The sequence below is a fragment of the Gadus macrocephalus genome, chromosome 7 (assembly GCF_031168955.1).
Source record: "Gadus macrocephalus chromosome 7, ASM3116895v1".
Classification (NCBI taxonomy): Eukaryota; Metazoa; Chordata; class Actinopteri; order Gadiformes; family Gadidae; genus Gadus; species Gadus macrocephalus.
The window spans coordinates 23,772,867-23,786,979 of record NC_082388.1 but is presented as its reverse complement, the minus strand read 5'-3'; the positions used below and the strand labels follow the sequence as shown (position 1 = coordinate 23,786,979).

The 14,113-nt window shown below is 45.1% G+C and overlaps 2 protein-coding genes across 3 annotated transcripts in view; both read left to right on the top strand.

Annotated features, from left to right (window-relative positions):
* Positions 1-2,339, top strand: part of LOC132461023 (rap1 GTPase-activating protein 2-like) — a 10,596-nt gene extending 8,257 nt beyond the window's left edge. For both annotated transcript variants that reach the window (XM_060056071.1, XM_060056070.1), the window contains one exon: positions 1-2,339. This exon is cut by the window's left edge and continues 355 nt beyond it. The gene's annotated coding sequence lies outside the window, so the exon portion shown is untranslated.
* A 257-nt stretch (positions 2,340-2,596) lies between these two features.
* Positions 2,597-12,497, top strand: ncbp3 (nuclear cap binding subunit 3). Its single transcript, XM_060056106.1, has 13 exons — positions 2,597-2,866; positions 3,444-3,509; positions 3,913-4,018; positions 5,822-5,947; positions 6,373-6,510; positions 6,842-6,996; positions 7,156-7,264; positions 7,898-7,997; positions 8,168-8,214; positions 8,606-8,954; positions 9,941-10,125; positions 10,243-10,407; positions 10,598-12,497. Exons 1-13 carry the CDS (start codon positions 2,684-2,686, stop codon positions 11,101-11,103), a joined length of 2,235 nt encoding a protein of 744 aa, XP_059912089.1. The 5' UTR covers positions 2,597-2,683; the 3' UTR covers positions 11,104-12,497.
* The last annotated feature ends 1,616 nt before the right edge of the window (positions 12,498-14,113 follow it).

Sequence of the window (14,113 nt, the reverse complement as noted above, 5' to 3'; positions counted from 1 at the left end):
CACACACACACACACACACACACACACACACACGCGCATAGACAAACACACCTGGGAAGAGAATGAACTTTGCACAGCTGTGACTCTCTGTCTGCCAGCGATTGTCATGTGATGTTGAAAGATGAATTAATTTAATTTCGTCCATTCCTCCCTGAAACCATATGAAGTTATCCCATTCGTCTCAGGTCATTTGCTTCTCCCCCATTGATCAAAGGACATCTTCATTAGAGACAACCAGTGTGTGACGTACGTTTCCTGCCAAATAAGGGACGGGCAGTTCCACCCTAATGGGAAACTCCATTGAGTCTGACAGTGTCTACTCTGCTGAACACATTTCGGTTTTTGAAGCTGCAATGAAAGAAAGTGTGAACGTGGCTAGCATTTTCTAGTACAGCACATTTGATATTCTGTTGCCTTTGTTGCAAATCCCCCCCCCCCCCCCCCCTTTGTTTTATAGCAAATTCATGATTTTGGAGTACATTACTTGAAAAAACGTAGAGTCGTGTAGGTGTCCCCCTCTTTTGTTGTAAACAGGCAACGCACCTTGTTGTGATTTTGATGTTATTAATATTTAATATTTGTGTTGGTTATTCAATGAGTCAGTAACGTTGGAACACGTTCATTCAGTGATTGGTGAGCAACTAGAGCTTGTTAAATCGTAAAAAAAATCGTACGCACGTTAATATTATTTATCAAAATTATACAATTCTTCATTCTTCATTTAATATTAGCCGCAGACATTATTCGATTGAGCAAAGCCTGAACTGATACCGTTGAAAAGGAATGGCAGGGCTTACATATGCTATTTTACCCATGTATTTTCAGCCCAGTAACTGACTACCTCTCTATACATAGTGGAATGGAGCCTAATTCTGTTAAAGTGCAGTAAGATAAAAGTAGTTGTGTCTCCTTTTTTCCATAGGAACCTGAGCTGTAGGCTACTGTTTTAATTCTCTCTGTAATGCTAAGCTATGTTACAAACCAACCCTATCCCTATTTCTATGCTTTTCCCCTTGCTTATCAGTGTACATCTCATGGAATATGTCACAATTTGCCCATTATTTTGCGTTCTCTTTGCACTCAAATACTTCTCTAGACATGTTAGGATATACTTTAGGAGTTTGACCTCTCAATCCCTTGTGAAAACTGTTCTCATTAACCTGATATTGTTTTTGCACTATATTGGTCATAATTTTGTCCGGGGGTTAAACTTCAAACTTCCACCATAGACTGTATTAATTCATTTATAAAGACTCTGCAAACAAATCTCCATTGATCATTCAGTCCCTTGGACCAACATTTTCGAGTGTCAAATCAATTCCTTTGAGTTTTTTCTAAATGTTGTTGGTTCAGGGGTCGTGACAGAGTGTACACCGTCACGACCGTTTGCTCTACAGCTCGGAGGACCAAATACACACAGGTGTAACTTCAGCCAAACTGTCCGTTCAGTCCTGTGGCTTCTTGACCACGTAATGTATAATTCATATGTTTCCATCTAACAAATTGTGAGATTGAAATAATTGTGGTCGTTTCCAAACAAGAGCTATATGATTACTTTAGATTCATATTTTTTAAAGAATGCGCCCTGTTGGAAATAGTTTTGAGCAAAAAGTAGCATAACTGCCATCTGGTGCGAGAAGGTAAGGGGTGTGAATTGAACTGCACTGAATGAGTACAATGACTGTATATATTCCTCTGAAAAGCCCTTTGTACATATATAAACAGGATGCTCCCTCGAGAGATGTATTATGCATATTGTCTCAGTTGCACTGAAAGCACAAAAAAAAAAATTTAATATATATTTCCTTCGTAATTACACCTTTTTGTGTAAGTTATCTGATGTCATGTGTACATTGTTTTTGCAAATTATGAATTATATTTTAATTTAAATCTTAAAACTCTATGATGTAGCATTAATTATCGAAATTGACTTATACGTCGTGTTCTTGACAGCTCCAGTTAATCAGTAGCTGTGCATTGTTGAACAGTGTATAAAATGTGCCTCCAGATACCTATGGCTGATGATTGGCTGCGTATACACCTGAGGCTTGGTGGAACCTATACATATATGCCATTAGACATCATGTTCCTATACAGGAACTCTTTAGTCCAATAAAGGTCTATCTGCTTCACCGTTCTATTGCTGAATGAAATACAATTAAGCACTGTAACTGTTCTGGGCAGCATATGTATTTCGCTTTTTGTTATTTCTTTACAACGTTTCTCTCTTTCGGAGAGTAGCAAAATCTCTTCCACGTTTTGTGTTAATTATGCGCATAATACATCAGTTATTGTTGAATCGATATCTGCTGAATAAAAGTTATGTATTTTGTGTCCAACCGCCTCTTCTTCTTTGCCTTTGACTCACTTGAATACTTTTTTTTTTACTATTAAATGACCATTAAAGTATTAAATTACAGACCATACATTAGGACTATTTAGTCAATTAAATGGTATCAGCTCGTTACCTATATGTATTACCGCACCGAGCACATCACACCACTCTACACTGACATCTAGTGGACTGACTGGAGCAGCGCAACGTTGACGGCTGCCTGGTGGGCTACGCCCACCTTTTGACGTCACGGCCGAAGCGGAAGCAGAAGCGCACGCAGAAGCGCGGCCGAGCCCTCCAGCAGAGGAAACAACCAAACCACGATCGCTATCACGGTCGTTCTCCACCATGGCGGCTGTGCATAGTTTGCGGGTGTCCGTAAAGTCCGACTGTGGCTCTGAGCACTCCGACTCCGGCTCGGACTCCAGCTCGGATAGAGATGCCCGCGAGTCGGAACCGATGGAGGTAGAGGAGGGGGAACTGGATACGGACGACATCACCGTTAACCGATCTTTGAAAGAACTGATACCGGTGAGTGCCCGCCTAGGCCCGGGTCTCACCCCACACTGCAGTGTTTCCATGGCGGTCATGGAAGGCGCTTGCTAACGGTGACCAATCACTTGGTGCATGGTCTTCTGGTAGCTTTATATTATAAATATAATGGTATTTTAGACACACAATTGACACAAATAACCTGCGAACTAACGACGGTATGACGAAACGCTGTTTTGTTTGCTGGCCAACAATCGCGTCACAGGTTGTGTTTGGGGACTTGTTGAAGTGTAGTTTAGCAATAAAGTATTTCATTGAAAGCTGTGCCTGTATTTGGCTCTGCATTTGTTTTTTTGTTTTGCTATGTTTTGATTTTTGTGGATTAAAAAATGCATGTTTACCTCCGGGCACTAAACCAATGTTATTAAGTCCTACCATTCATTGACGAATAGAGCATACTGCACCCACCAGCTGTGCACGGCACTAACCATATACAATATATATATATTTATAATATTGTGCATTGAAAATACATGTGTGTTTGTATACATGTATACAGCATGCAATTTTTAAACGTGGTCATATCTAAATAAATGACTTTTTGCATTACCTTAAGGACACAACCCGACGATATGAGAACAAGGCTGGTACCTTCATCACCGGGATCGACGTCAACTCAAAGGTCAGTGCCTCTCTGAAACTGCTATATGACCGAACACACACATGCCGGGCGTGCATGCACGCCGTCATGTTGTGACTGTGGTCACCAACAGAAGCATCTCATATACCTGAGCCATAGGGTCGTCACGGGAGACATAATATCGCTAAACCTTGATCACTTAAGTGTGTGTGATGAACCTGTTATGGTGCACATTATCAATCATTCTTCCCAAAATATTTGGATCCCCTTCTTTGTAAAATTTGGATCCAAATAAAAGCGTGTGTGTGTGTGTGTGTGTGTGTGTGTGTGTGTGTGTGTGTGTGTGTGTGTGTGTGTGTGTGTGTGTGTGTGTGTGTGTGTGTGTGTGTGTGTGTGTGTGTGTGTGTGTGTGTGTGTGTGTGTGTGTGTGTGTGTGTGGTAACAGGAGGCGATTGAGGCGAAGGAGAAGCGTGCCCAACGGTTTCGCTTCAGTCCTGAGGTTATCCAGGGCCAGAGAAACGTGGTCCTGGACATGGAAAGCGTCATGAAAGGTAATATTTGAAATAACATTCCTTTGTTGCGTTTTTAACTTGTGTGCGTTCTTGTCTTGGAGACACTGATAAAAATATGCATGTATTACTGTTATAAAACTAGATTGTTGAAATGTATTTTATTATTGATGTGGTGCCCGGTGCCACTGGTATTTTGACCCGGTATTCAAAGAGTATTTTATGATTTAATCCCAATGCGAAGCAAATATTGCTATTTATTATGGCTGCTCTCTATGGCTTTTTCGGCCTCACTCTGTCCAGTCAGTTTTTAACTTTCAGACCCGAAACTTGAGAAGGCCTGAGTCATGTGGTTATGATGACCCGGCCAATAGTCGTTCACTGCCCATTTCATACGGCCCACAACGGCTAATAATGGCGCATTTCCACTGCAGGGTGCGGAACGGATCGGATCGCAAAGGTGCGGGTCGGATCGCGTTTCCACCGCCAAAAGTGGGCGTGACCCGGACTTTGCCGTACCCGTTCCGACCCTATTCTAGGGACTCCTCCGTTGCGGTACCCAAAACGAGACCAGACGCCTGAAAGGGTACCCTGGAATTCTAGCTACACCCCCCCTCCGTTGATTGGTCGACAGAATCGTCACTTCCGGGTGACGCGGGGATAAAAACAAACAAACAGTAGCCTCGAGGTATTATTCTTTACAATTAACATGTCGCGTAAAAAGCTTGCTTGGGCGAACAAGGAGGTGGAGACGTTCGTCTGCATTCTTGCGGAGGAAGACGTTGTTTACGATGTTTACGTAGCTGCCGCGGCGATCGACATCCGGGCTACCACCAAGGGTACTGTCGGCAGTGGAAACGCGACCTCGGAACTGAGCTGGGCTATACCGCCCCCTCCCTACCGCACCTTTGCGATCCGATCCGTTCCGCACCCTGCAGTGGAAATGGGGCATAAGATCAGGGAACAGGACTACAAACCTGGAGCCTCATTTTAATTATCAACAGCATAGGAGATTCAGTTTGTTTTTTTTATGTTGGTATTCACTTTCTTTTTTTCGCCCTAATTAATTTGAATCACACTATTCCTCTAAGCTTTTGTGATCAACAGAATAATTGTAATGCATGCTTAAATCAATACAGAATGCCTCATGTAATAAGGAAACACTAGTGATGTTTCATTTATTCACAACATTGCGTTTTAGGATATTGTTGTTGTCACAAATGATCATGTTCTAAAGCGTTCAATCTCTGTGGTTCTAAAGCATTCCCTCTTTGGTTCTAAAGCGTTCCCTCTGTAGTTCTAAGGCGTTCCCTCTGGTTCTCAAGCGTTCCCTTTATGGTTCCCAAGCGTTCCCTCTGGTTCTCAAGCGTTCCCTCTATGGTTCCCAAGCGTTCCATCTCTGGTTCTAAAGTGTTCTCTCTGTGGTTCTAAAGCGTTCCATCTCTGGTTCTAAAGCGTTCCACCTCTGTGGTTCCAAAGCGTTCCATCCCTGGTTCTAAAGCGTTCTCTCTGTGGTTCTAAAGCGTTCTCTCTTAGTTCAAAAGCGTTCTCTCTTTGGTTCTAAAGCGTTCCCTCTGTGGTTCTAAGGAGTTCCACTCTGGTTCTCAAGCGTTCCCTCTATGGTTCTAAAGCGTTCCCTCTGTGGTTCTAAAGCGTTCCCTCTGTTGTTCTATGGTGTTCTACCTCTGGGGTTCTAAAGCGTTCTCTCTGGGGTTCTAAAGCGTTCTCTATGGGGTTCTAAAGCGTTCTCTCTGGGGTTCTAAAGCGTTCTCTCTGGGGTTCTAAAGTGTTCTCTCTGTGGTTCTAAAGCGTTCCCTCTGTGGTTCTTCCCTGTCCTGTCACCAGCCATCCCCACAGCGCGCCTGGAAGCCATCTACATGATCGGTGTGGACGACATGAGCACACAGGACATCTTCGGTTACTTCAGAGAATACCCACCAGCCCACATCGAGTGGATCGATGACACCTCCTGTGAGACCACACACACACACACACACACACACACACACACACACACACACACACACACACACACACACACACACACACACACACACACACACACACACACACACACACACACACACACACACACACACACACACACGATAGAAAGAGCGGAAGTACCGTGTCTGTTGAAAATGCACTGATTTGAAGCAGTAATGTAATCTCTTTTTTTGGTAGTCTTTGTCAGTCGACTTTCAAATGTCTCTTCAACGTGTTATCACCCGGGAGAAATTACAGAAGCTGTTATCCGTTTCACATTATCGCTTGGGCCGTGAATAATAGTCTAGCCTTCGTTTTTCTGGGCCCATGACTCATGGCCCATGTGACTTTATGTCAGTGTGCGGCGACACCGTAACAACCTCTCACCCGGTGTTTCCATGGTGTTCCAGGTAACGTCGTCTGGCTTGATGACGTCACCTCCTTCCGGGTGCTGATAAACACCAGCGTCATGCCTGACCCGGAGGCGGTTGCCACGGAAACAGAGGCAGAAGCGCAGTCCGACAAACCAGCCCAGACACAGAGCAAAGGTGAGGCAAACATTTGTCCAAATTACTATTTTAGTATTTTTGAGACTCTCGCAATCAGTTTTATTACTTTGTGGTGAGGAGAAGAACTGTACTTTGTGCCAATGACAATATTATTATCATTGACATCAGCCTAGCTTGGTTTCAGTAGGTAGCCTAATCAAAGGTTAGAGCTAACGTAAACGAATGCCGTGTAATGTGTGTGAGGCTCTATTGTATTTTGTGTGGACACTGAAGGGTTCCGCATTATGCTATTATTATTTGAGTAGGCATGAACAGGCATAACATCTCTCTCTGTAGCCAATTCAAATGATTTCTTCCCCCCACATTTCAGGGGTTAAGAGCCCTGGTGCCGGTGAAGCTGAGGAAGAGGAGGTGGGTGAAGAGGAGGAAGGCGAGGTCAACGAAGGGGAGAAGGCGCCTGTAAAGGTCGACAGCGTGGAGGTCCCTGGAGAGCCGGAGAAGAAAACCGAAGTTGTGGACCGGCAGGTAACCAGGCGGAGCATCTCATCTCTAAACGAACGGCTGACTTGCATGAACCGATGCCATCAGCACCATCCTGTCGTTTTCGGATTGCATGATGAATCTGCTGCCACTGATCTTGAAAACAAGAGCATCCGTTCAAGTGTGTGTGTGTGCCCTCTTCAGGTCGACCAGTTGTCTGAAGACGAGAGGGGGTCACTGCTGAGGAACGACCTGCGGCCCGCCACCAAGCCCTTCAAAGGAAACAAACTCCTGCTGCGCATCGCCACGCATGGTGAGTAGCACACACGCACACACACGCACACACGCAATCCATGCAAAACTTGAAGGTTAGGGCTGGGCGATTAATCAAATTTTGATTGCGATTTTAGTGTCAAACGATCAAGTTTTTCGTTATTTATTTTTTTATTTAATGTTTTGTAGAAAGGGCAAATGAGCTGGATACATATCTGTACATTATTTTCGATTGGAACATTTTATTTTTGACCATTTTGTGTATTTTTTTAAGGTGAAATTTCAAAGTTCTCAGTTACAACGTTTTTTTGGGGAGAGACATGCTGAATAAATACAACATGTTTTCAAACTCAAAAATAATCATTTGAATAATGGTAATTTCAATATTGACCAAAATAATCGTGATTATGATTTTTTTCCATAATCGAGCAGCCCTAATGAAGGTATGAGGAAAGGGTGCAGCATCAATATGGACTGTACTTCTGTGCTACAACCTAGTTATAATTCAAAATAAAAATCTGCAGAAACAATGGCATCTGGTGCGAGGAGAGCGACGGTAACGTTAACATTGAGTTGTCAGCCGGAGCCACCAGAGCTGTAGTCTTGACTCCCGGCGTTGCTCTGCGTAGAAGCACATGTTCCTCAAGCGCTGTCTTCCTGGTTTGGTTCCCAGATGACAAGAAGGAACTGGGTGCTGCCAGGAGGAGCCGGTACTACATGAAGTACGGTAACCCCAACTACGGAGGGATGAAGGGAATCCTCAGCAACTCCTGGTAAATACAGTAGCGTCGACGAATACATCGTTAAATGTATTTTCGTATGCATCTTGTTTCAACATTGAACATAATGGCAGATCTTGGATACGTACATAAGCATCCCATGGCATAAATGCAATCAACCAATAATATCACTCGTATGACTTTCCACCATTGTTTTTCTGAAGGAAGAGGAGGTTCCACACGCGTCGGATTCAGCGGGACGTTATTAAAAGTAAGAAGCCTATTATCAGGGACAGCATGGGACACACTCTGCCTAACACACACACACTCCAGTAGGAGTTCCATGAAGCCGTGGAGAATCACGTCAAACGTGCATGCATCAGTGTCAAAGACAAACCCCAAAACCGTATGGAGGCTGCACAAACTCCTCCCCGATTCTTCTGTACCAGACCGTCTTTCAGCATCGAGGGCAATTATAAATGTCGGATAATTGGAACAGACTTGAAATTATTAATCTATTTTCAAATGCTTTAATATTAATTTTAAATCTGAATGGTGAGACCAAATTTGACGTTAAGAGACAAAGACCTTGCGTTGTCTGATCCTGGCATCAGCCGACGGGGGTTAACCCTTCCCTGCTATGACTCCTCCCCCGTTACTAGCTGACCTGGTCAACCTTCCAGAGGAGCCCATCAAGGAGGAGGAAGAGGAGGAGGAGGAGGAGGACGACCTGGTGGGCGAGGAGGACATGGAGGCCGACGACAGGGTGGTGGAGTACCGCGACCGGGCTGGTGGACGGGCAGGGCCGGCGGCAGGGGGGGGAGGGGTGCGGGCGCGGATCGGCGTGCGTAGGGGATCCCCGGCGGCGGTGGCGGCGGCGGGGGGCTCGTCGGACTCCGACGAGATGGACTACGACCTGGAGCTGAAGATGATCTCCACGCCGTCGCCCAAGAAGAGCATGAAGATGACCATGTACGCGGACGAGCTGGAGACGGAGCTGAAGACCATCCGGTGAGCCCCTTTAGTTTGGTTCGGTCGATTTCCTTTTCAAGGTACAACCGGAAACGTCAAGAGACCTTGAGTAAGGATGATCACGGTCAAGTGAGGAAGGTATTCCCATTGTGGTGTTCTTGCAAAGCTTGGCAGCAATGAAATAAAACTGCCAGAACCTAGGGCTGGGCGATTAATCGAATTTTGATCGCGATTTTGATTTTAGCACTAAATTGAGCACAAAATTAACATAATTGAGTTTTTCTTTTCTTTTTTTTCTTAATTTTTTATAACATGTTTTATAGAAAGGGCAGAACAGCTGGATACATATCTGAATATTATTTTAGATTGGAACATTTTCTTTTGACAATGTGTATTTTTTTGACCATTGTTTATTTTTTTAATGCGAAATTTTAAAGTTCTCAGTAACAACGTTTTTTTTGGAGAGAGACATGCTGAATAAATACAACATGTTTTCAAACTCAAAAATAATCGTTTGAATAATCGTGATTTCAATATTGACCAAAATAATCGTGATTATGATTTGGCCCATAATCGGGCAGCCCTACCAGAACCAGTAACTCTTTATACAGAAATCGTACAGCACTAGAACTGGTAAAACACATGGAACTTGTGGATGCAGACACCATTTTTTCGGGACACTATTCTTCAGCCATTCTTTTAATTTGCTTCTGGTGCAGTGGTTTTGAGCTGCCGAGGGCAGTCTGTTCTACTCCATAGCCCCACAAAACAGAAAGATGTCCCCCACTATGTTGGTCCCTCATCATCTCTGCCAGAGTTGCACTGGTTTTAGTTATGTGTCAAGGGATTAGAAGGAAGGGTTGCCCGGCCCTTGCTAGAATCTTGGTGCTCTTTTTTTAAAAGATATTATAGTGCAACTTTGTCATCGATCTCTTTTAGTGTTTCTTATTCTCTTGCTTCCCGTGTATGTGTGCGTGTTTAACGTCATCTTATGCCCTTGTTTGCTTCTTTCCGTTGTGTCCAAGACACTCTGTGAGCAGCGACAGCGGCTCCGGGAGCAGTGCGCAGAACCGCATCGGCGGCGGCGGCGGCGCTCTGAGCGAAACCAAAGCGCCGTCCGTCAGCAAGGTGACGGACGTCCGGCAGCTCCTGGAGGAGAAGAGGCAGGGCCACAGAGCCCCGGCACGCCAGACGTCCCCAGGGAAGATGGGTAAGACCGGACCTTCATATCACTGCCTTAAGGGGGACTGCTGTCTAGATGAACGACGAAGGGGCTAAGGTGTGTGTGTCTCTGTGTGTGTGTGTGTGTGTGGGTGTGTGTCCCCAGATGTGAGGCAGCGTCTGGGGAAGAGGCGTCGCTCTCCGTCCCCGGTCTCCCCGAGAGACTCCCCGCCCTCACGGGAGCCGGTCAGAGACATTCACAGCAGGCTGGGCGTCACCGGCCCGGACGCCAGGGCGCGGTTCTCCACGTCGCCCAAAGACAGGAAAACAAGTAACAAAATATTGACCTGAAGTGATTTGTTTAACCCGATTTTATTTGAGTCTTCACTGCACTTTCTTCCCTCACTTACGTTCTATTTCCCTCACTCTCTAATTCCCTATTTTTCTGGTTCTCTTTCTGCGTGCACAAATTCCCTTACCTTAATCGTCATTCATTCTACATCGCCCTCCGCTTTCCCCAGGTCGTCTCTGGAGCAGGCTTGGCCCGTCCCAAGCAGGCCCCCGGGACAAAGCCAAGGACGACAAAGAGGAGGAGGAGAAGGAAGAGAAGAAGGTAGGAGGCAGGAGCAGCAGCAGCAGCAGCAGCAGAAGAAGGAGCAGCAGCAGCAGCCGCAGCAGACGAGAGGGCACCGGCGTGTTCAGCTCCTCCCGGCTGGGCTCCCTGCCGGACGACGATGGCGGCGGCGGCGGCGGCGGCGGCGGCGGCGGTGGCGGCGGCGGCGGCGGCAGAAGTTCCAGGCGGAGCAGTGGCAGCGGGGGGCGGAAGGCCACTGCCGCCAGGGAGCCAGGCGAGCCTGAGGAGGAGGACGACCAGGCCCTGCAGCAGGTGTGGGGCGCCCTGATCAAGCAGAAGCAGGACCAGCAGCAGAACCACAGGGGCAAGAAGAGCCGCCTGGAGAACCTGCCCTCGCTGCAGATCGAGATCAGCCGCGACAGCGACAGCCAGGGCTCCGATTCTGACTCATGAAGGGTGGGCGGGGAAGGAGGGTAAAAGACGGAATCTCTGTTATTTACAAGTTTTTTGTTTCTGTTTTCGTTTTTTGTTTTTACTTTTGATAAAAAATCGGTCAACTTTTATTGCGACGCATCCTAAAAACGGCCCCACGATCCCAGCCAGTGGAGCTGGACGCTGTGTTACCCTCTGCTGGGCACAGGCAGCCCCAGACGGCCTCACCCGCTGACACCCATCGTCACGAGAATTCTCTTGAGGGTTGACGCGTCACCCCAGTGCCTCTGGCCACCCAAACATGTGCGTTATTCCCTGGCTCTCCTTGTAGCGTCATTGACAGACCTCGCCATGCAGTGAATACAACCCCGTAACCCTAAAAGTGTTGCGCCACAAAACCACACAAGCGGTCCCATCCCATTTGTCCTTTCGGTGGCGTGTCCCTTTGTCCGATCGCAGCTCTCTAGCGTAGGGCCTTCTCTATTGTCTGTTGGAGTCCGGCGCATTGGGTGGAGTGCGAAATGGTTTTACTAGCGTTTTCGTCGTACTAAACGTACTAGCAGTCGTTTCATCCACTTAGATTCCTGCTAAAGAGATGTGTGGCAGTGTAACAGATACTGGACTCGTGGAGCTCATGGATAAGTGTCTGTAAATAAAACATTAGAAAGACGTGTAGGGGTATACTGTGAATGACAGATGAAAACAAAACAAGACCCGTGTTGACGACTTTGTATTTTATTCACGCCATGTTGGGAGGTCAGGGCCTTGCCTTCGTAACAGTTCTGGCCATAAATATCGAGATATGATTTACAGTTAAACAAACTAACCCTGATTGTATTGGATTCCATAATTCCTTATCTTTTTTCTGTCCCATCTATTTTAAGTTGCATTTGGTGTTCTAATGGAAAAGATGCCCATCAGACTATTCATCTGCTATTTGGTATTACGGTAGCTTGGATTTCTATAACGCTAGTTAGGTTTAGGATTCTAATGGAGGATCTAAATGCATTTGTATTTATTACTCCCAATAAGTACTAGCAGTGTAAACATGTGCATACCTACGTATGTATAGAAGACAACAACAACAACAATCATCAGTGATGATTTTGTATTTGTTTAGTTTATGCTGTTGGCCATTTTGAGTTTTTATATCATTCCACATGGGATAGCCTTTATTCCGCATTGATATTTACGAATGGCCAAAACAAGAAAAACAAAGTGTCCATCTTTAACAGAACATTTCTACAGTACACAAAGCAAGATGCATCTAAAAGCTGTTGGAAGACGTGCTTGCAGGTGGTATGAAAGACAAGACATAGGTCTGTGTTTGGTATCCAATGTATCGTATCTGTCTTTCTCTGTTCTGACATACTGACAGACTTTATTATCACCAGAAATAAAAAGTTGTCTTTTTTCTAATGGTGGCTTAATATCTTCATTTCTTTTTACACTTATAGGTAATTAAGCACAATTCACATGGGCTGTCCCATGATGTATTATGAGATTATTAAACAAGTCAACACAATTATGCAGTTTCTCAGTTTGCTTAAACTAAGACAAACTGAAAAGTTTGCTGATGCCTCATTTTATAACAGGAGTAAGAAGGAACTTTCAGTTTTTTGTAGACCTACACAAAAACAATATTTTTTTACAAGAAATATGGACAGTGTTAAAATACTAAACAATGAGAAGAAATATGCTCTTGGAAAACATTTAGCCAATCAAAACAGCAATTCAATATCTGGGCGTGATTAAGAAAACACATTGGATATTGTGAAGTTATGAGTGGTGGTTTACATGACGTAGGGGAACTATTGGCTTGCAACAGATCATTTCAAATAGCTCACATAGTTAATGTTTTTGCTGAATTCATTGGCGAATACATGGGATTATGATGGGAAGTCTCAGATGTCAGCAACCCAGCCCCTTGGTCAGGGATCTTTTCCGGCTCTTCGAGGGCCAGTTGCCCTACCCTAATTATTGTTGTAAGCAAACAAACGCCTTGCTCCGAGGTCATAAATGGCAGCAACAAGTCTGAGCCACCTCTCATCATTACATGCCAGAAGAGGAAGCAGTGTAACGCGAGCGCATACCAAAAGATAATCTCCAATCCAGATCTGGCCAATATCCTCAGTCTTATTAGGATATGGGTCAGGATGCCTAAGCCCTTGCCCCCTTTGTCTTCATTTGTATATCCTGTATTGGAACACATTGTTGAGAGATAGTATTCAGGGGAGAAAAAAAACAACAGGTAACTAAACGTTAGCACTATTATAGAATGTAAGCACGTTGTGTATAGCTGCATATAATGTAACCTGCAAATGAACTACACTGGCATTCAAATATTTTTGCATAGTGTTTTGAGTAACCAGGACTGACATGGAAAGTATTCAGAGTTGGAATAGAATTACACAATCCCTTCAAATGTTTTGAAATGTTTTCTCGTTGCCCCACTTTGGAAGAAACAATCAACAAAAGGCCCCTAACCAGGCCCCTAATTATTGTGAAAACAGGCACACAGACACGCGCACACACACACACACACACACAAACAGACGCGCACACACACACACAAACAGACGCGCACACACACACACACACAAACAGACGCGCACACACACACACACACACACACACACACACACACACACACACACACACACACACACACACACACACACCTGGTTGGTTCGAGGTGAGGGAGTTCAATGGAGAGGTGAGTCCCTCTAACATCTCAATTTCGAGTTAGGGGAAGAAACGGCGGCCTGTACTGGCCTATCCACCCGTTCACCTTTGACCACATTAGAATTAATTTTTAGCCGCCACTCTCATGCTTATGCTAGCCTGTGTTGCTTGGCGACCATTTTGCTGTCTTGAATAACTATTTTGCATGCCGTAAGAATTATGATTTGTTTAGAATTAAGTATCACGTATGTTTCTGTGTGTTTGTTTTGTGAAACACAATTAAGGTAGTCAACGGGGGGTTACCAACGCCCCCTAGCTGTTCTACAATCACTACGCAAAGACAATC